Source organism: Sminthopsis crassicaudata, chromosome 2 (genome assembly GCF_048593235.1).
Source record: "Sminthopsis crassicaudata isolate SCR6 chromosome 2, ASM4859323v1, whole genome shotgun sequence".
Lineage (NCBI taxonomy): Eukaryota > Metazoa > Chordata > Mammalia > Dasyuromorphia > Dasyuridae > Sminthopsis > Sminthopsis crassicaudata.
The window spans coordinates 159,932,152-159,952,930 of NC_133618.1; the positions used below are offsets into that span (position 1 = coordinate 159,932,152).

The 20,779-nt window shown below is 38.5% G+C and overlaps 1 protein-coding gene across 2 annotated transcripts in view; it reads right to left on the minus strand.

Moving 5' to 3' along the window:
* SLC24A3 (solute carrier family 24 member 3) overlaps positions 1-10,443 on the minus strand; it is a 715,880-nt gene extending 705,437 nt beyond the window's left edge. For both annotated transcript variants that reach the window (XM_074287758.1, XM_074287757.1), the window contains exon 1: positions 9,749-10,443. In XM_074287758.1, the coding sequence (XP_074143859.1) occupies positions 9,749-10,106 (358 nt within the window). In that variant the 5' untranslated portion in view covers positions 10,107-10,443. The remainder of the gene's footprint in view (positions 1-9,748) is intronic.
* Positions 10,444-20,779: the final 10,336 nt, after the last annotated feature.

Genomic DNA, 20,779 nt, shown 5'->3' on the forward strand with positions numbered 1-20,779 from the left:
GCAAAAGTAAGAACTGAGCCCAAACTCACTAGGAATCTTGTGCCCTTTCCCCAACTTTTCCCTTCTGATGAGGAATTTCTCATGTTTTAATTTGAGGTGGCTTAACAGAGACAAATAGTTCCTGCACTTCCTCGATTTTCTGAGATAGTTCTATTTTAATATATTATGTCCCAATTCTTCCCCACCATCAAAACATCCTAGAAATTCCACTTTTTTTTCTTTTTTAGCAAAAGAGCAACTAAATGAATCACATTAGTCAGGAAGGAGTACAGTAAAAATATACATGTCAAAGAAGAGCACTAGGAAAAAATGCAGAACCACAGGATATGGAAATACAGTGATAATGAAACCCATCCGTATAGATCAAACAATCAATAAACATTCATTGAGAGCCTTCTATGTGCCAAGCACTGTGCTAAGTGCTAGTACTGTATAATTTAGAAAGCATTTCAAATACATTATATTTTGGATCTTTATAACAGTCGCTGTGAAGAAGCTACCCTAATCAGTGATTTTACTGAAGAAAAAAACGTTTTAGACACATAATTTCTCATTAAGATTATGTACAAATGATGTGTGACCATAGCTAAATACGGAATATAAATGTCCTAGCATAATTCCTCTGACTTAAAGCCCCCAAATATCAGGTTTCATAAATAAGTAAATACTTTTTTTTTAATTATGGCAGCATGGCAATAGACCATATGTTCTAAATCTTAGTTCAGAAAACACAAATATCAAAATGATGGGAAACCTAAGATTCTGTGTCTAAGGTTAAAAGGTAAGTAAGTGAGTTGTTGTGTACCTAGTGTGAATTAGAATTGGACAGAAATGTAACCAACTTGAATCAGGCTAACATTTTCTGCTCTAATCCCCTTAATCAACATACTGAGGTCTAAAAATAATTAAAGCACTAAAGTTTGTCCTCAGGCTCTCCAATTTCTTTCTGTATTTGTCTTTCCTAAATTTCCTTCTTTCTGCTAGCATCTTGCTTTCCACCTATCACCCTCAGCAAACATGGTATCGGTCAATTGTGCCATAGTTACCTACCCAAAGAGTATCTTATCTCTGTGTCTTTATCTTTTATTAAAAGAATATCAGAAATATTAGGTAGGTAATAATCCTAGGATAAAGTTTTTCAGTCAACCTTGAAACACTGCCATATAGGGATCCTCTACTCCTAAAAATACCAGTTTAATACTAAGACCTAAACATGTACATATGTAAATATGAGCATGCAAAGTGATACAAAAATACAAAGTAATTTCTAAAGGACTTGAGCATTAACAAGTGCTGGGATGAGTGGGGAGTGGGAATGAATAAATATAATGTCATCTGACCAGAGTCCTGAAGGAAGCTAAAGATTCTAAGAGATGGAGGCTAGTAGGAAATTCATTCTTAGGATCATAACATCATAGAATTAAAGATTTTTCGAGATAGAGTCACCTTCCATTTTATGAACCCACCCCCACCCCATTTATAGATAAAATGCCTGAGTTCATACAAGCAGATATTTTCACCAGTTATTCACTGGAAAGCTCTCTCCAGTTTTCACTGCTTGAGTCCCAACTAAAATCTCACCTTCTACAAATCTTTCCTGATTCCTCTCAATTCTGGCATCTTCCTTCTATTAGTTATTTCTAGTTTCTCCTATCTATACTGGGCCTATACTTTATATGTAGGTTGTTTGCAAAGATCTTCTCTGTCATATTGTGAGATCCTCAAGAGCAGGGATTATCTTTTGCCTTCTTTGTATCCCCAGTCCCAAATACAGCCCCTGGTACATGGTAGACATCTAATAGATCTTTACTGAGACCATATAAAGAACAGTGCAGAAACAAAAAGGGGTTTCAATTTAATCCATCCTAGATTCCAGAATTCATTGTGCTTGGAGAATATCATTTCTACAAATTTTCTAACACATCATTTCAAAGGTGATTATTTCTATTTAGGCAAAGTGACAAGAACAGTGAATGACATGTCAGCATACCTTGGCTTGTAGTCCTGGCTATTCCACTATGTAAATACATGTTCTCAGATGAGTTATTTCCTCTTAATGAAGCTAGATGTTGTAGTGGCTAGAGTACTAGAGGAACTGACTTCAAGTATGTCCTCAGCATTTACTAGTTGTGTGACCCTGAGCAAGTCATTTGGCTTAAGCAACAAGCCTCACAAAAACAAAACCAAGTTATTTCCCCTCTCTGGACTTCGGTTTCCTTATATGTAAAATGAAGGAACTGGGACTCACTATCTCTAAAGTCCCTTCTGTGGAGCTCAGAGGAATGGAAAGGGTAAGGAGAACACAATCTCTATGACTTATAACAGTGTCAGAAAATTAATTCAACCATGAAAAACTTGTAATCCTGAAATAAATGGATGAAACTAATAAATTTTGATCCAGACAGTGTCAGAATATTGAATGATTCATGGGCAAATGGAATGGTGTTATAGATATTTTGGAGTAAAAGAGAGGGAATCAAGACTATTTTCTTAACCCACAACTACTATGTGAATTTTGCTAAAAGGCAGAAGAGAGAGCCTTGAACTATAGTACCTCAGAGCAATCTTTAGTCCTCTGCCACCCCCAGACTTTTAGGTCTGTAAATATTGACTTGGAGCAGATCACAATGGAGATTGTGACAGTTTCTTGAACTAAAAGAAGAATTTAATATCACAAATTCCTCTTTTTTTAATATAAATTTCTGCTTCTACTCTGGTCTCTGTAAGACCCTTCCCCCAGTTTAGTCACAGCTACATCTTTGACTTAAGCTGAAAGCATATGCATTTATTTTTGCATTTTCTTCTCTTGGCCCAACTTATAAGTGCCCTATCAATCAGGATTCTTAACCTTGGATCAAGAGGGTTGAATGGATTTCAGGGAACATGTGAACTTAAAAGGGGAGAGGAAAATAACACTTTTAATTTCATGAACCTTTAACTAAAATTGGGCATTTCCTTCAATTATGATTTTTTTAATAGTACTCTGAAATGGGGTCCATGGCCTTCATCAGTCAGAGGGCTTATGACACAAAAGATCAAGAACACCTGCCCTACATGAAACTCATTGCTGCCCAAGCTCTTATTCTGGCTGTTACAACATGCAGAGATAAAATCTCTCCTTGTCCTGACCCACACTATTTCTGCTCTTTCTGCAAACTCAGTGGCTCTTCTTGAAGTCAAATGGAGTTGCCAAAATCATGTATTGTCAAATTAACTTCCACAATTCTAGAAATATCTTTGTAAATATTTGCTTTGAAATCCTTCTAGATTTTGCCATCCCTCCAGGGTAAAGAAGGAATCTTCCTAAAAGAATGTAAGGCTAGACAGTTAAAGAAGTCTCTGAGAAAAATCTGGTTCAGGAGACAGCTAAGAAAAGCCAGGAGGAAAGACATATCTATATATGTTTATGCAGAAAATAGAAAAGTTTAAAACCAAATGTGTTTCTAAAATATTGCTGCTCTGATTCCAACATTCTGTTGCTTTACTATAGAATCTAACTGAAAAAGGCAATATAAGACCAGCATTTCCTTAGTATTCTCAAGCCTCCCATTCTCTTTAACTTTGCATCTAATTATTGCCCTTGAAACAGAAATCTCCACATCATAAATTCATATCTATCTTAAGCAAAGGAGTCACTATTCAAAAAGCAATAAAACAAGCCAAATCAAACTCTACAGTTCATATTTTAAAATGTTACTGTCCTTTTAATGTCCATTTTCAAAAATTGAACCTCTATTCTAAGCTGGGATTAGAACCCAATGGACCTCCTAGAAATCATGATTACAATTGGCCCTTAGCCAAAATTCCTGATTGCTCTAGTCTCCTTTTTAACAAATCAGAGGACTTCTATTTGGAACTTTGTATTTTATCAGTCGATGAAGGAAGGAAACAAGCACTTACTTATTAAGTGCCTAGTATGTGCTAGGGCACAGTGCCAACCATTTATAAATATTGTCTCATTTGATTCTCATAACAACTCTGAACCATAGTTGCTCTTATTATCCCCACTGAGGAAACTGAGGTAAGTAGAGGTTTAGTGATTTGAGCAGTGTCATACAGCTAATATCTGAAGCCTGAATTTGAATTCAGGTCTTCTTGACTCCAGGCCCTGGGATCAATTTACTGTGCCAGTTAGTTACTTCTTAAGAATAAATTAATAGATTCAAGTTGTCTGAGACCTACTGTGGATGAACTGGTTAGTTCAGGATTTTTAGACACAGATACCTCTTTGTACTGAGTTTTTACTTAAAAATGGGGTGGGGATAATCAAAGAGTTGGAGCCTTTTAGACTTTTTTTCCCCTTTTCTTCTTTCTGGTCATCAGAATTAAAAAGTTCCCAGCTTCCTCCCCTTCTATCCTCTGACAATGCATGTGTACACACACATACACACACACACACACACCCCTGGCCTGAACCTATAATGGCCACATTGCAGTGAAAGCACATGTGAGAGGTATATGCTCTCACCATGTTTCCTAGAGGGGCTTAGGATATTGATTTTATAGAACAGAAAAAGACCATTTTCAGGAAACTACTAGCCTTGGGCTTTCTTTTTCTATCCCAAGTTTGAGAATTCAGATATCATAACTATCTAGAGAAAAAAGAGACAGTTCCTGAATAGCACTAACTTCAGGTTTACCTTGGGGTTCAAAAACTCTTGGGTTAATTCCCAATTATTGGATGCCCCAATACTGAGGAGAGGAGAGAGAGTTTGCCTTTTGGAGAGAGAGGAAGTTCAGGAAATATAATAATTGGAGGGGGCACTGCCTTGAAAGATACTTCTAAAGAAGAGAATTAAGGAAATTACCTCCATAGTAAAGAAATAAGTTATACTATAAGAGAATATAAAACTTAGGTTTTGCCCATGACCATTTCTATAAGTTACTTGGACAGATGAGACGGGGAGAGAGGTCACTTCTGGAGTAACCCTGAGTTCATTTTCTTCCAGAAGGGTCCAAACTCTTAGGGTATTATCATTAAGCTAGAGGCTTATTTGTGTCTAGACTCTACACTGTGAAAAATGGATTCACCTGAATGGCCTAAGAACTTCAATTCTAGTGATAATAAGTTTGTTTTCCTTTGGGGGGAGAAGTTTATCTGAGAAAGGAAGGAGAGGGGTGTATATATGTATGTACATATGTGTGTATGTGCATGTTTAATTGTTTATAGAAAATTTTATGCCCCTACATATTTTCTGAATTCTCCTTAAGTGAAACAAGGCTATCCTATACTTATTGCAATGCTATTTTTGAATAAATGTGTAGGATCTCAGGACCCTCTTTCCAATATCAGTGGAGCCCTAGGGATGAGCCATATTCAAACTATTGGGAGAGTTATCTGAGACAATCTCTGACTAGGGGCAAGATACATCAAATACCATGATTTGGTAGATATTGCCAAGAATGAACCTGCTCAATAAGCCTAAAGAATTGGGTGACCAGTCATAGTTACAAATATTGTTATAATTTTATGTTATATTTTATGTTATAATTTAACATGATTTACAGAAAGTTGACCTCAAAAGTTATCACCTCTGATACAAACTAGGCTGTAAAAACCCAGACAAATTACTTAATCTCTTAGTATTCAATAGTCTCAGTATAATTTTAGCAGGCATCGCTCTAAAAGTATCGCAGAATTGTTCATCTGTATCCCTAAAAGACATTTCCTAAAGGCAATCCCCTATATTGGTGAAATCAGAGTTACAGAATCTCCCTTCCCAAATATATACACACAATCAAATTTGTTTGCTATTGGGTATTTTTTTAATCTTATATATTGGCAACATCAAAATCATTATCCATATTCAATCCAGCTTGATTTCTTCTTGAGGAAGAAGATGAAGATGAAGAAATTGGTAGACAGTATACATCTATAGGCATATATACATCCTAAATCCAGGAATCAGATATTCAAAATTGGCTCTATTTTTTATTCATTATAAGACATTCATGAAGTCACTTAACTTCTCTGATACTCCCCTTTCTTTCTGAGACTTTTCCATCCATAAAATTCTGGTGATTACACTTTGACTTCCAACTTCATGGGATAGTTTTGCTGATCACATTAAATGATACCTGTGAAAGCATTTTGTAAACTATAATGTAGTACAGATGAAAGCTGTGATTGCTATTATTTCTCCAGTGGACTTTGAAAGAAGAGCACAGAGAATGTGACCTTAATGGGTAATAGGAAGAGAGGGAAACCAAATCTCTCAACTTCTGTAAAGAAGGCTTGAAGGTTTCTTCTATTCCTGCCCTGCAGAGTTGCTTAACAAATTCTTGTGTTAATTTTAAAGAAGAAACCAATCTGGGTTGAATTGAGGCAGTAGTCATGAGTAGAATTTCATGAGTCCAGGATACTCACAGAATGCTAGGTGATAATGTAATATGATCTCTACCATACATTTTTTATTTTGACTTATTCTATTTTTTAAACAAATCACTACATACAAAGTGCAAGGATCTAAGCTATTGCATTATCTTATGTTTAGAAGTAACAACGATCTTGACATATCTTTAAAGGTAAATAAATAAAACATTAGCTATGATCATTACGCTCTGTGTGTGTGTATGTTGCAGTTTTAAGAAAAGAGAAACATTAATTCTAATATACAAAGAAGGGTATGAGAAGTCTCAGTTCTAGAATTCAGATCATGCTTCTAATTACTGTGCGACTAAGTAAATCTTGTCTTTGAGTGTCCCTAAGCCCAGGCTTTGAAATAAGGCTAAATTTTAGTTTTTCATTATTATATTAATAAAATCACTTGATTCTGAGATAGAGGGGACCTTTAAAAAATCCAGTTTAACACTCGCATTTAATAATTGAAGAAACTGAGGCTAGAGCAGTAAAAGAGCTTCCTTAAGAGCACATGGAAGGCAATGCTGATCTTCTAACTCCAAGGCCTGGGAATTCCCTGCTTTTCCTAAGGACTAATACATGCAGGGAATTGAACGCTTCTCATTTCAAAGTCACTTTCCAAATGTTAAATTTCATAAACTTACAAAGAGTTTAAGGATTCTTTTTGATGTAAATAAATCTGTCAGGGGATTATGCTGAAAGATTGTGCCTTGCTATAAAATCCCTTTGTGGCTTACTATGTATTGAAATTTATCAATATTTGATACAGGGAAAAGTGATTAGAGACAGAATTACAAATACCAGTTTCTTTTTTGATAAATTAATTCACAAAACACAGTGTTCTTCTTAACCTTGTCAACTCTTTCTGTCTGATCCTTAACTTAATGTTACATGCTAGTTCATAGGTCCAGTGATGGAGTTTGGAGTACCATATGGGCTAGCTAGCCACTAAAAAGGAAAAGGGAAGAAAGGAAGGGAAATGAAAGAGAAAGATGCAATGATGGAAGAAAGTGGAAGACTGGGTTATATCTGAGTCAGTAATTATCTAAAAAGAAATTTCACTCCTTGGGAAATAATTTCAAAATGGTATGCTCGTCATAGAGTACTAAGTTCCCTTAGTGGATGACGGTCACAAACATGCTACTCTTCCCTAAGGGCATGCAGCCGCCTGCACTAGATAGATTGAACTATATAGCTCATATTCTCATCTGGAAAATTAGAAATGTCTTTTAAACCCTGGAAAGTGGACGGAACTATATGACTCACAAAGCATAAACATGAAAACTGGAGGAACAAATAGAGAAGATGTAATTTATTTGGAATGGTCTCTCCTGAAGGCAAAAAAAAAAAAAAAATCTAACACCTATAAACTGCCTTTTTTTACTTCATAAAAGTTGGGAGGATTAAAAGGAAGTTAACAATGAACTTCTTTTAATGAAAATTAGCCAATCAACCAATCCTTTGGCATGTTATGAACCCACATTTGGAGAGATACTTTGTCTTCGCTCAAACAAACACAAGGTCCTTCCCAATGACAATATTTGCAGAATGAAGCACCTCAGGGAAAAATGGAAGAGTAGTTTTCTTCAACATTGACTTGGCTCTGTGGGCAAAGGACCATTGACAATGAAGTCTGATGAAGAAATTCTGCAGCCCAAATTCCAAAGCTGATCATTTAGCTTGAAAAGGCTATAGTCCTGTTTTTCCAATATTTAGGTCTCCCAGTTTATTAGAGGATGTGACAGCTTTCTGCTACCACCAAATTGAATTAACATTACTTTTCATCTAATTTTATACTAAGGCTCTGATGATCATCAATTTAGAGCTAGGAAAAAACCTGAGAAGCCATTTAATTCAACACTTTCATTTTACAGATAAAAGAAAGTAAGGTCCAATGAGATTAAGTGACTACCCCAAGCCCACACCTGAGATTTGATCCCAGTTCCTCTACCTCCAATGTCAGTGCTTTTCCCACTACATCAGTTGTTAATTGTGACTTTATTCTTCACAAGATTGTTTTCCTTTTAAAAGTGGCATTTAAAGGCACAGAATACAGAATGGTCAGTTCTACAGAAATTGTTTTTCCTGAAACTTGAGGCAACTAAACACCTTGGACTAAATGCAGTATTCAGTGAACTGTATGGAATACAGTTCTCCACAAGATATTTCTGCCTAGGAAGAACCCAGGATAGGGGGAGGGGGAGAGGAAGTGGGAAGAAGGATGAAGTTCAGAGCAGTGATGTTGGGGATGGGGATAGAGAATAGATGACAGAGATGGAATTAATTACTACAACCAAGTAGTAAAATCCAGTCAAAATTTTTACCCCAGAGTTGCAAGAAAAAGTGTTACTTTGAAAAGCATCAGATTGGATTACCAAAACATGTCAGAAGAATGCAAAATCCAAGTTCAGGAAAAGATGCCTTGCTTATGGGCAATGAGTTTAAGAGAAGTAAGTTGACTTGTAAACTCTGTTTGAAGGGTCAACAGTTCCCTTCCATTAAAAGTCAAGGCTGTCCTCTGACAGCATAAACCTGGCTGGCAAAAATGGCTTTGATGCTTTCTGCTCCCCTCATCCAAAGAAAAGTCAACATAGTCTTAAGTATGGGAATTTAAGGGGAAAAAATCATTCCATATTTTCCACATGCCCATGGGGTTTACAGGAGGTTACTTTAGAAAGGTGTCACTAAGAACTAAAGACAGGTGCTTCTAGGAACCATGGCCTTTACAACCTTACAAGGGTGCCTTTATTTGTTGGGGTAAATGGGTTACTCCTGGGGTCACTTTGAAAGGTTTATGTTGGGAGGGAGGTTGTGTTTCCCCTTTTCCATTTCACAAATGGGGGGATGGGGAGGCACAGGCCAACAAAGTATGTGTGACAAGCGCAAGATGGGCTTTCCCAACAGTTCCAGACCAATACCAATAGATTCGATGATTCTCCAGGTCCCCCTCTTCTCCTGTTCTCTCATACCCCCTTCTTAAGATTCTTTTGCCAAGAAATATTTGAACATTCAGGTTAGAGTTCTTTGCTTGCTCCCCACGCTACTGAGACCCCCGTTCTCCAACACTCTCGGGGCAACGCTGGGCCGGGGCCGGATCGGAGGCGATAAAGCACAGGTCAGAAGAGGGTGTTTGCCCCTGGTGAGCGCACTCCTCATTCCCAATCTCCTACCCTACTCGGTCAGGAACACCTTGGTTCAAACACAACCCACCGTGAAATCAGGTCCTCCCCATCTTTACTCCTGCTGCCCCCCACCTTCAGCACACACACACACACACACACACACACACACACACACACACACACACACACACACACAAAGTCAGCCCCTAGGAGATGCCTCGCGAGTCCCCTACCATCCGCAACGCCAACTCCAGCAAAAACTCACCGGCTTTATCAGCCCAGTTACCCAGGGACGAGAGGAGCAGCAGGAGCGAGCCCAGGAAGCAGACCTGGCCCAGCAGCAGCTCCTTTCTTTTCCTGCGAGCTCGGAGCCGGTGCTGGTTGCTGGGCAGGAGCGGCAGCATCTCTGACTGCCGAAGGGACAGCAGCGGCGGTGGTGGCCGGGGCAGGAGGAGGAGGCGGCGGCGAGCTGGAGCCGGAGCCGGAGCCGGAGCCCCAGCAGGAACTGGAGCCGGAGCCGAAGACAGAGCTAGAGCCAGGGCAGGAGCCTGAGCAACAGCTGCAACAGCGGCCGGAGCCTGCTGCCCTCTCCCCTTCTCCAGCGCCAGCTTCACTACATCCATTAGCTTTTCCCTGCGTACACACACAGACAACACGCGCACACACACACTCACACGCGCGCACACACGCGCGCGCGCTCACACACACACACACACACACACACACACACACACACACACACACTCACACTTCTCACTCTTGTTCTGCTGCTGCCAAGCAGGGACAGAGACCGAGGAAGGGGCGATAGGGGCAAAACCAGGGTCCGGGCTCTCCGGGTCTGTGGATGTGCGCGAGGGAGAATCAGCTGCTTGCAAACTCCGCGGGGCAGGCTCGCGGAAGACCCTTGGTTTTCTTCTCGCTCGCAAGCTGCTCGCTAGCTCTGCTCGCCAAGCCCACCCCGCCTGCTTGTTCGCCCGCCCCCTCTTCTAGCCTGTGCAAAGGCAGGAGCCGCGAGACCAAATCCTCCTAATCCATGATCTTAGGGCTACCACCCCTTCCTCCCCTCGAACGAGCTCACAGCCGGGAGGAGGACGGAGGCTCGGGACCCCGAGCGGCAGCGGAGGTGGCGGCGGAGGCGTGGGGAGGCGAAGGGAGGAGGAGAGGAGGAGGAGAAGAAGGAGGAGGAAGAGGAGGAGGAGGGTTTGCCATGGATGCAGCCCCGGGTATTGCCAAAGAAGCCTGAATGGGGTGGAAGAGAAAGAGGGCTGTGTGTGAGTCCCTGGGGGAGGAGGAGGAGGAAGAAGAAGAGAGGAGGACGAGGAGGAGGAGGAAGAGGAGAGGAGGAGGAGGAAGAAAAAGAAAAAGGAGGAGGAGGGAGGAAGCACAGTGCTGTTGCCGTCGATGTTGGGGAATGGAGGAAGGAATGAGAGGGAAGCGGATGAAGAAAAAACATACAGAGAGGCAAGAAAAAGAAGTGTCTTAGAGAAAGGATCTACCGGAAACTTTCCGATCATCCGCGAGCCTCTTGGGGTCTCCCATTCACCCCACCCTCTTCGCCCCACAGAGTGTCCCTATCCTGCGTGGGGGAACTGTGGGAACTCTCACATCCCCGCCTACACTCCCCACCTGCTCTTCCCTTGACCCCCTCCGCCTAGAAATCCGGTCTCCCCTAACCGTCCTGCTCTCTTGACACCTTTGGTAATTCCCTGAATCCCCCAACAGAGTGTTCTCTTGAGCGTTTACCACCAGGAATTCATATTCCTGCTCTGTGGTATTGGACCTGACTTGAGAAATGCCCTCCCCACACCGCACAAGCCCATTGCTCTTTTTATTGAGTGTTTTCCCACCCAAGGAAAACAGTTGCCTTCTTAGACCAAATGAAGTTGTCACAGTTATCCCTGAGTACCTATGGGGCAGAGGGACACATGAAAAGAAAGATTACTTTCTATTAATGGAATATGAAATTAGCTAGGCCCTCACCTAACAGCAGACATGTTGCGCTTGCCTTTCTTTCTTGGTAGTACTACCCCCCCCCCAAATTTTTTTTTTTTTTTTTTTTTGTGAAAGTCCTGGCAAAACAAGGAGATAGGAAATCCACACGTGGTATCTAATTTAAGAAGAAGCTTAAGTAACTCAGGACTGATTGTTTGGAATCACCTCCTTTTTCTAGTCTAGTATCCCTCTAGGGTGGTTAGATTGGTGGGAACTCCATGGAGATACAAATGCCAGTTCCTTCCCTCATGCCACTTCTCAAAATAAAAAAAAAAAAAAGTCCTTCATTCTTATTTGAAAACAAAAGGACTTGTTCAAAAGTGGATCCTGGGCAAACAAGGGATTGTGTGTCAGTATGATTATCTTAGATGGATTGAGATTGGATCAGTAAGCTATGGGGAGAAAGGATGAAGGGAAACTCCTGGCAAGATTTCGCACTTGGAGAGTAGGAGGATCCACATTGATTCTGACTGTCTGATTTTGGCAGGACCTCAGACTGCACTGCACCTGCACAAGCCAGGATTTCCCCTTACTCCCTCACACAACTGTTTTCTTATCAGTATGGACCCTAACAACCCATGAATCAAATAGAATGCAAATAAAATACAAAATATCTTTCTTTCTACTTCTATCTTCTTTCCACCTAACCCCTATGGCTGCCTAACTATGGTTGGAAGGAGTAACTAATCACCACCTCTGAATCCTAGTTTATGCCCTTATTTTGATTCAGTTTGTCTCATCCCGTCTGGGCCAGGTAGACATATGCATTGTTACTGTAGGATTGCTCAAGGGTGCCAGGTAGTCATGACGATTGAAAAATAAATATTATGATCCTTAATGGGAATGTGGTTTGATAATTCAGCAGTCAGAAATATCTTGATCTCATATATTTTCAAAGGAGGGGGGGAAATAGTTCTTGTTTAAAAGATTGCAATAACTATCTCTCTGGTGACTCAAGGAAGCAGTCCAAATTTTGCCCCGAGATGTATCTAGAAAGAAATTAGAAGCAGCTCAAGGGTGTTTAGACAGATTTAACTATTTTTGGAGGGTTTGAAGAATGCATATAGGCATAAGCAAATGAAAAGATTGGTGATTGGACAAGGAGGAGGGGACTAAAGGAAACAAGAAAGGGCAAACAAGTTAACTGTCAGCTTCTAGGAATTCATTTCCAGCTTGGGCCCCCCAGCTATACTTCACTTCTGTGGCTCACAGAAAAAATTCATTTAACCTGAAATTTTTTTGGCAGCTTCCCAAGACAGATTAAAGCAGTTTTGAAGTAATACAGAAGAGTCTTCCAAACAGTTAACTTAGGGGAAGAATAGAGATGGGGGGGGGAGGTTTTAGTCAGCTACTTCAAAGCATATTACATCTGATGGTAACTTATTAAGATAGATGGGGTCTTCCACTAGGAAAAGGACTGAAGAATAAAGAGTCTCCTCTTTGCCCCTTCTACAGATAGCCAAGTTATAAGGTCCAGAAGGCTTTTAAGCTATCTGTCAATATGAGAGAAGTAGAAAGGAAACATCTCAGTAGGTACTATTTCTGAGAGGAAAGCTTTTATTTTTGTCTTGATTTACTCTCCCCACCCCCAAACTGCACATTTCTATCTATGATAGTCTCCTCATGACTCATGAATAGGAAACTTGGAAAGAAAGGGGGGAGTAATAAATTGAAATTATGAATATGTCTCCTTGCCCCCTTACTACTGGCCACCATAAAAATGAGCAGAAACAAGTGCACACAAACACACATACATACAGATTTGTCATTTTTATTTGTAAAATTTCTTTTCAGATTTTGCCCTAAAGGAGTATGAAGAAAAAATGTAGGTAGAAATCCCAGTAGTTTGTATTGTTTGAGGCATGTTTGTATGTAGGAGATATCTCATCTTTTTTCTCCTCTATGCCATTTTTTATATAAACTTCTAGTCTCAAATCTGAGACGTCCAAGAGATCTTGGCCTGTTTAGGGGAAACAACCCAGTTGGCTTGTTTTTTCTAATCATTAGTTTTATATCAAAATCATAAAAGCTTACTGCCTACACATCCATTTGGAATTATCAGGATCCAAAGTAAGCCTTCCATCAACACAATAAACGGTATCTTATCTGGGCTAGGACAACACACTTTCCTATACTATATTTTCAGGCTAACTTCCCTCTCTAGAAAATCATAGTGTCCATAACTAACAGTAGCTTAGTGGACATAAGCAGGCTGTTGTCTAGGTAACTGGTAAAACAGCCAGGTGATTTTCATCAAGCCTCTGGGGGAAGAAACAATCAGTTGTTTGACAAGTCAATTCATTCAGAATGGTTGATCTGGTAACCCATGCAGATGCAGTGCAAGGGAACAAAGAAAAGGAAAATCAGGCTAGATGATTCCTACTAAATTTTAAAAAATAAAGAACTTTGATCAGAGAAATGCCAGAAGAAAGCAGATAAATTCTATTGAAATGCATTCTTGAATGTATGCCCCACCTAGCACTTCCAAACTATGCCCAGATATAGATATATGTATGTATATGTGTATTTCTGTATATATATATATATATATATATATATATATATATATATGTGTGTGTGTGTGTGTGTGTGTGTGTGTGTGTGTGTGTGTGTGTGTGTATGTGTGTGTGTGAGTCTATCAATATCTACATGTAGAGGTATATATGTGTATTTATTTCCTTTTGTATCCTGGAGGAGGTATCTTGGTATAATGGTGATTTTGAAGCCAGTAAGACTTAGTTCTCCGAGACATAATGGCCGAGTAATTCTGCAAGAATTGTTTAATCTCTCTATGCTCTTAACAATTTTCTAAGATTATAAATTGAAGCTAAGGTACCATTGTCTACAATGGCAGAAGAAGTTTCTCCTTCATAGAGTTTATATACACATGTATATATGTATGTATTATATATATATATATCATATGGGAAATTTTTTAATAAATATTTGTCAAATTGGTAAATAAGTGAATGAATAAATGAATGAATGTCAGCACAGATTTGACCCATAAGTATGTCCCATAGACAGACCAGGAGCTTTCCATTAAAAATTAAGGGTTTTATGATTTGTGATTGTTGCTGTTGTTCCTTTTCCTTTTTTTTCTTTGAAAATATAGTGGTGCCTACTATACACCTCTCAGATTGGCTAAAATGATAGGAAAAGATAATGACAAATGTTGGAGGGGATGTGAGAAAACTGAGACACTAATACATTGTTGCTAGAGTTGTGAACTGATTCAACCATTCTGGAGAGCAATTTGAAACTATGTCCAAAGGGCTATCAAACTGTGCATACCTTTTGGTCCAGCAGTATTTCTACTGCGCTTGTATCCTAAAGAGATTATAAAGGAGGGAAAGGAACCCACATGTGCAAAAAGGTTTGTGGCAGCCCTTTTTATAGTGGCAAGAAACTGGAAACTGAGTAGATGTACATGAATGTTATGGAATATTATTGTTCTATAAGAAATGATCAGCAGGATGATTTCAGAGAAGCCTGGAGAGACATCCATGAATTGATGCTAAATGAAATGAGCAGAACCAGTGGATCATTATATACAGCAAGATTATACAATGATCAATTATGATGGACATAGCTCTCATCAACAGTGAAGTGATTCAGACAAGTTCCAATGGTCTTGTGATGAAAAAAGCCATCTGCACCCAGAGAAAAGACAGTGGGTACTTAATGTGGACCACAATTTGGGATTTTCACATTTTTTGTTGTTCACTTGCATTTTGTTTTCTAACTTTTTTCCATTTTGGATCTGATTTTTCTTGCGCAGCATGATATTTGTGGAAATATATAGAAAGGAATTTCACATGTTTAACATATATAGGATCACTTGCCAACTGGGGTAAGAGGAGAAAGAAAGGAAAAATTAGAACACAAGATTTTATAGGGGTGAATGTAAAAAATTGTCCATGTATATATTTTGAAAATAAAAAGCTGTAATTTAAAAAAAAAGAAAATATAATGGTTCCATCAAGATAAATTGCCCTCTTTTTAAAAAGAGTTTACCAATGATAACTTAAGCAATCAATAAGCATTTATTAAGTTCTAGTATATGTTAGACATTAGGCAGTAAAACCCAAAAGGGTGTGATGCCATTTACAGTAAAGGGTCAAAAGCTAATCTAATATTTTCAAATTACTTTTTGGATGAAATTTTCCAACTTAAAAAATAAATTTTCAAGATATAAGAGAAAAACAAAATATGTGCACTTAACAAAATCAAATACTTTCTCATGCAAATTGCTCAGAAAGGCTTTATTAAAAAAATAAGAAAGAAGAGGCTGAATAGAATAAGCAGGTAAGAATTTAAGTTTATGTTCAAAATTAATTCAAAATGAAACACTAATATTTTTGGCAGCTTGAGAGATAATTTGTAAGGGAGATTTTTAAAGCATCGTCAATTTCAAAGGAAACTCTATTGCGAACAATGGTCAGATTGTGCCTCAATTCAAAATTCAGTGATTCCTGACCTTCTAGGTAGCAAAATTGACCTGCCCCTCCACAATCAGGCACCAGACTGTATTCCCAAACTCACTTTGTATAACTCTTCTTCATGAATTCCAAATTCAAGCTAAACTAGATTACTTTTTAGTCCACTATCCACTCACTTTTTCCTGCACAAATTATCCTGTTCTATCCTTCCACAGTATTGTTGAATCAGCTGCTTCTTCCTAGTACTCCTATACATAGATTCCATGCGAGGCTCCATAACCTTAGATTTAAAAAAGTACATCTTTATTTTCACTATCAGCTATCTAAAATTTAACATTTCTTTCAGTTGTGGATACAGGCAATAAGATATTCAGAGACCATATACATCACTAGATTGCTAAAGACATATATGATACAGAAAGGGTAAAGAATCCCTAATCTAGAATAAATTATCTCTATGTACCTTTTTTGTGTTCACCAATTTTACTTTTACAGGAAACCTTCCTTAATTTCCCACTCTATAACAACTTTCCCCCTTGAATCTCCCAGCTCCATTTCTCTAATCAGTGAGTGATGTAATGTTATCTACTATACTTGTCTATATATATACATCTTAGCCCCCTACTATATAAACTGTAGTTTCCCTAATGGCAGGAATAGAGTCTCATATTATATAGTGTTTCAGCTTCCATCTTGGAATGGATACTTTTTTATTGTTGTTTTTTTTTGCCTTACTTTTTTTTTCCATCCAAAAAAGAATGACAGATACCTGGCCTATCTCAGAGTAACAGGAGCAATAATGAAGCAAGCAAATGGAAAGCATAAAAAGAAGCAAAAACATCTCAAGTGCCAGACACAGCCTCCTTTCCCGTTGTTATTCGGCTCAACAAATAAGCATCACAATTATAGCAACATCAGCATCCTTCTCAGATGCCCAGAATCTAATTCCACCATCTGTAGTATCCCTTTCAGTCCATTGGAAAACAGACTTTTTTAGTCAAAGGAACTAGGGAGAAAGTGAAATCGATGGGTTTCCCGAGGCTGGAGATCTGAGTTCCAATTCTGAGATGCATGAGGGTCAATAGGATAGGGCTCAGGGTTGTTAAGTAAAAGGTTTCTGCTTGCCTCTTGGGGAAATAGGACTAGGTTTAAGCTGTGGGTCTTTCAACCTGGTTTTCTTTTTTCCAACCCTAATTCTAACTGCAAAGCAAGAAAACCTGTAAACGCAGGCCCCCTGGTGGCTGTGCTAAACTTTTCTTATCTCATTTCCATTCACTCACAAAATAGCAGTTAGCTCTAAAATAGACCTTAGATATCCTGTCCAACCCTCTCATTTTACAGATGAGAAAACTGACTCACAGTTAATTAATCAGCAAACTATGAGCATTTAACAAGTGCCTGCTATTTCCTAGGCCCTGTGAGAGGTTGTAAATATAATGATAAAAACAAAACCAAGAGTTTCTGCCTTCAAGGAGTTAACAGTCAAAGAAGATGTATCCATATATGTATGGGTGAGGGTACACATTTTGCACATATACAAAATAAGGTTTGTTAGGTGAATTTTGGAAATCTTGAATTCAAATTCATCTCCATACACTTACAAACTGTGACTTAACCTTTCTAGACATCAGTTTCTTCATCTGTAAAATCAAGAGAACAATAGCACCTATAACACAGAATTACTGCTAGGATTAAATGGGACAACACACATAAAGGGCTTTGTAAACCTCAATATTCTAAATAAATGCTAAGTTCTAAAACCCATGATCCATGTGTAAGCCTCAAGGTGAGGCAATGTAATTTTAAAAATCTTAGCCAAGAAGTCAGGAAATCTGAGTTTTAGCCCCTGCTCTGTCATTTATTAACTGCACAACTTCCCTTCTCTAGATTTCATTTTCATTTGTAAAATAAAAAAGGTTGGACCAAATGACCTCAAATGATTACTTCTGGCTCTAAGGTTCTGTTTTCATGTCCCTGAAAAAAAACAACTAAATGTTCATCAGAAAATTCACTAATTAGGATTTTGTTTAGTTGTTTGACAGAAATTATGATCGTTTGTTGGCTTCCATTCATTGCTCTTGATTCATTTTAGACCAAATCCTTATTCCATATAAGAGAAAGGGGGCTTGAATTTCTTAAGGATATCCCACTGATATACCTCATACTTCTTCTAGAAGGGATGCAGTTACTACAACAGAATTGTCATATTCTCCCTACTTGGGGAGATGGGATAGCTACAAACCCAATCCTTGGATTCAGTTGTATAATCAGCAGGATCATCATGCTTCACACTAAGTATCTTCTCCACCTCTTTTTCTTTTCAGCTTCCTTTTATGTATTCTATGTGTCTTCCCCATTAGATGGCAAGTCCTTGGGGGCAAGGACAGTCTTTTTCTTATAGGTATCCTCATCACTTAACATAGTGTCTAGCACATAGTAGGCACTTAACAAATGTTGATTAAATTGAATAAATATCTCCTATTTTATACTCCCATCAGTGATAGGTGTCTATCAATTCACCATCAATATACATAATATATATATGTGTATGTATGTATATATATATATATATATATATATAGTAATCAAGGGGCACCTAGATGAAGCAGTAGATGGAATATACTGGTCCAGAAGTTAGGAGGATCTGAGTTTAAATTCGTTCTCCAACACTTAATACTTACATACTTACTAGCTGTGTGACCCTGGGCAATTCACTTAATCCCAATTGCCTTGCCAAAAAAAAAAAAAAAAAAGCCAAAAAAGCCCCAGATATTTACTATCTGGGTGGTCTTAAACTTTGCATTAGTTTTCTTGTCTGAAAAATGTAAAAACTGCATCCTATGGACTCTAAATTCTCTTGTTCTAAATGTATAGCTATGACTTTCACATGAATCCTTGGTTAAATTTTTCAAATTACTTTATTCCACATGCTACAATTTCTAGCATGATATAAAGAAAGATGATTGGACTTAGAAAAGTCTTGGGTTCAAATGTTCATCCTATATAACCTTGAAAAAAGTCACTTAACTTTTCCAAGCCTTAGATACCAATCTATAACATGAAAATGATAGTACTATCACAAATAGTCTGGAAGGGCTCTGAGGGAAAACAAATGTGAGCAAGGAAATGACATGTAAATGAATACCATTATTATTGGAGAGCTAACAGGACATTGAAAAATGTAGTCTTTTCCTCCCAAAGGCATAAAGTGATAGTTCAAACAAACATTAAGTTAAAAGTGAAATGAGAGTAATGTTAAAGCATGTAGTAATCCCCAAAGTAATATATTCTGAAGGTCTCTGAGAAATGAACCCAGTTACAGTATCAAACATTTAGCTGCCTGAATAGTCAGGCAGTTTCATATATGCGTGATATCCAAAAGAATAAATTTTAAGTCAAATCCCATCTCTGTCAAATACCAAATAATAAAAACCTACAGTTTACAATGTACTACACGTGATGTGGTTTGAGTGGAAGTTGGTGAGGGGGAGGGTGAAGTGGTAAAAAGTGAAAAGCATTTCCAATTTCAATACAGGAAACTGGGATTTGAGTCCTAGACTTGGCTGTATGTTTGAACTTTATGTTTCTTGACCTCAGTTTCCTCAAAAACAAAGTGTGTGGCTATGGACAGTGTAAAGAGTTGGGAGTGGTAGAAACACTAGAGGATCTCTGGGAATCTGTGAAAAAATCTGGTATGTGGATATGAATATTTCATTTTGTACATGTGAACCTTCTTCCCCCACCCCCCTTTTTTAAGTTTTTCAAAACACTTCTATGAGTCTACTTTGGATTGATCATATTATAGCCTGGTCTTGAAGAAAGGGAAGAAAGAAGAAGAAAGAGAAAGATAGATAGACAGACAGACAGGTAGAACAAAGTAAAAGCCAAAGCAAAGTTGCCCCATCGCTTTTGTGAGAAGGAATTCTGATTTATTTCTTCAAACCTTATGACTGTTGAGGATGAAGGAGGAGGCAGATGCAGAAAAGATCCCTAACTAGACTTTTCCCCCAGGCTGAAAACAATTGAGATGGAAACGGATAGAAGGACAGGGTCAGAGGTAGAGAAGACAGTCTCACCTGGGATATAGTAGCTCCACATTCTAAAATTTAAGACAAATTTAGCCCTCCCTCCAGGGAATTGAAATGGGGTCTTGGAAAGACCCAGCACAACAGGATGCTGGAAGGACAACTACAGGAAGGAAGTGAATATCCCATCATCATTTTCACTACTCCCATTATCCATTTCAGTAGTTTGAAGGCAAAACCAAATTCTCCTTTGCTAATTATGCCCTTGAAGTGAAGAGACAATATGACATAATGGATAGAACCCTGAATTTGAAGTCAGGAAGACTAAAACATTGACTAGCTGTGTAATCTTGGGCAAGTCACTTAAATATTTTTGCATCCTAATCTCCTTATCTGTAAAATGAAAGGGCTGGACTTGTTCTCTAAAGTTTCTTCTAATTCTAAATATGTGATTCTACAACTCTACTCAAAGACTAGCCTTTGAACAGTGCAGTAAGAGGCAACAAGGGTGTATATAGCATGTTCAGCCCTCTCTAGAGTGAGGGCTGCCAACCCCTTTTCAGGGCTGCTTTTTACCTTTGGTGTTTGTCACTCAACTCTTACCAGTGTCTCTAAGAAGCTGTAGCATGAACCCTTTAAACCAGGTTGAGGAAAACCAACAAGCATCAAACCCACTGGGGAATTGGGGAATGTCTAACCCAAACATTTGAAGACTTTTCTATGTGGAATGGGCAAATGAGAATAATTTGTTCAAATGGCCATGAAGACAGTTCCTCCTAGAGCACTTAGAACTTAGTCAAACACTGAAGATGCCATAGTCATCTACTGCACCCAAGA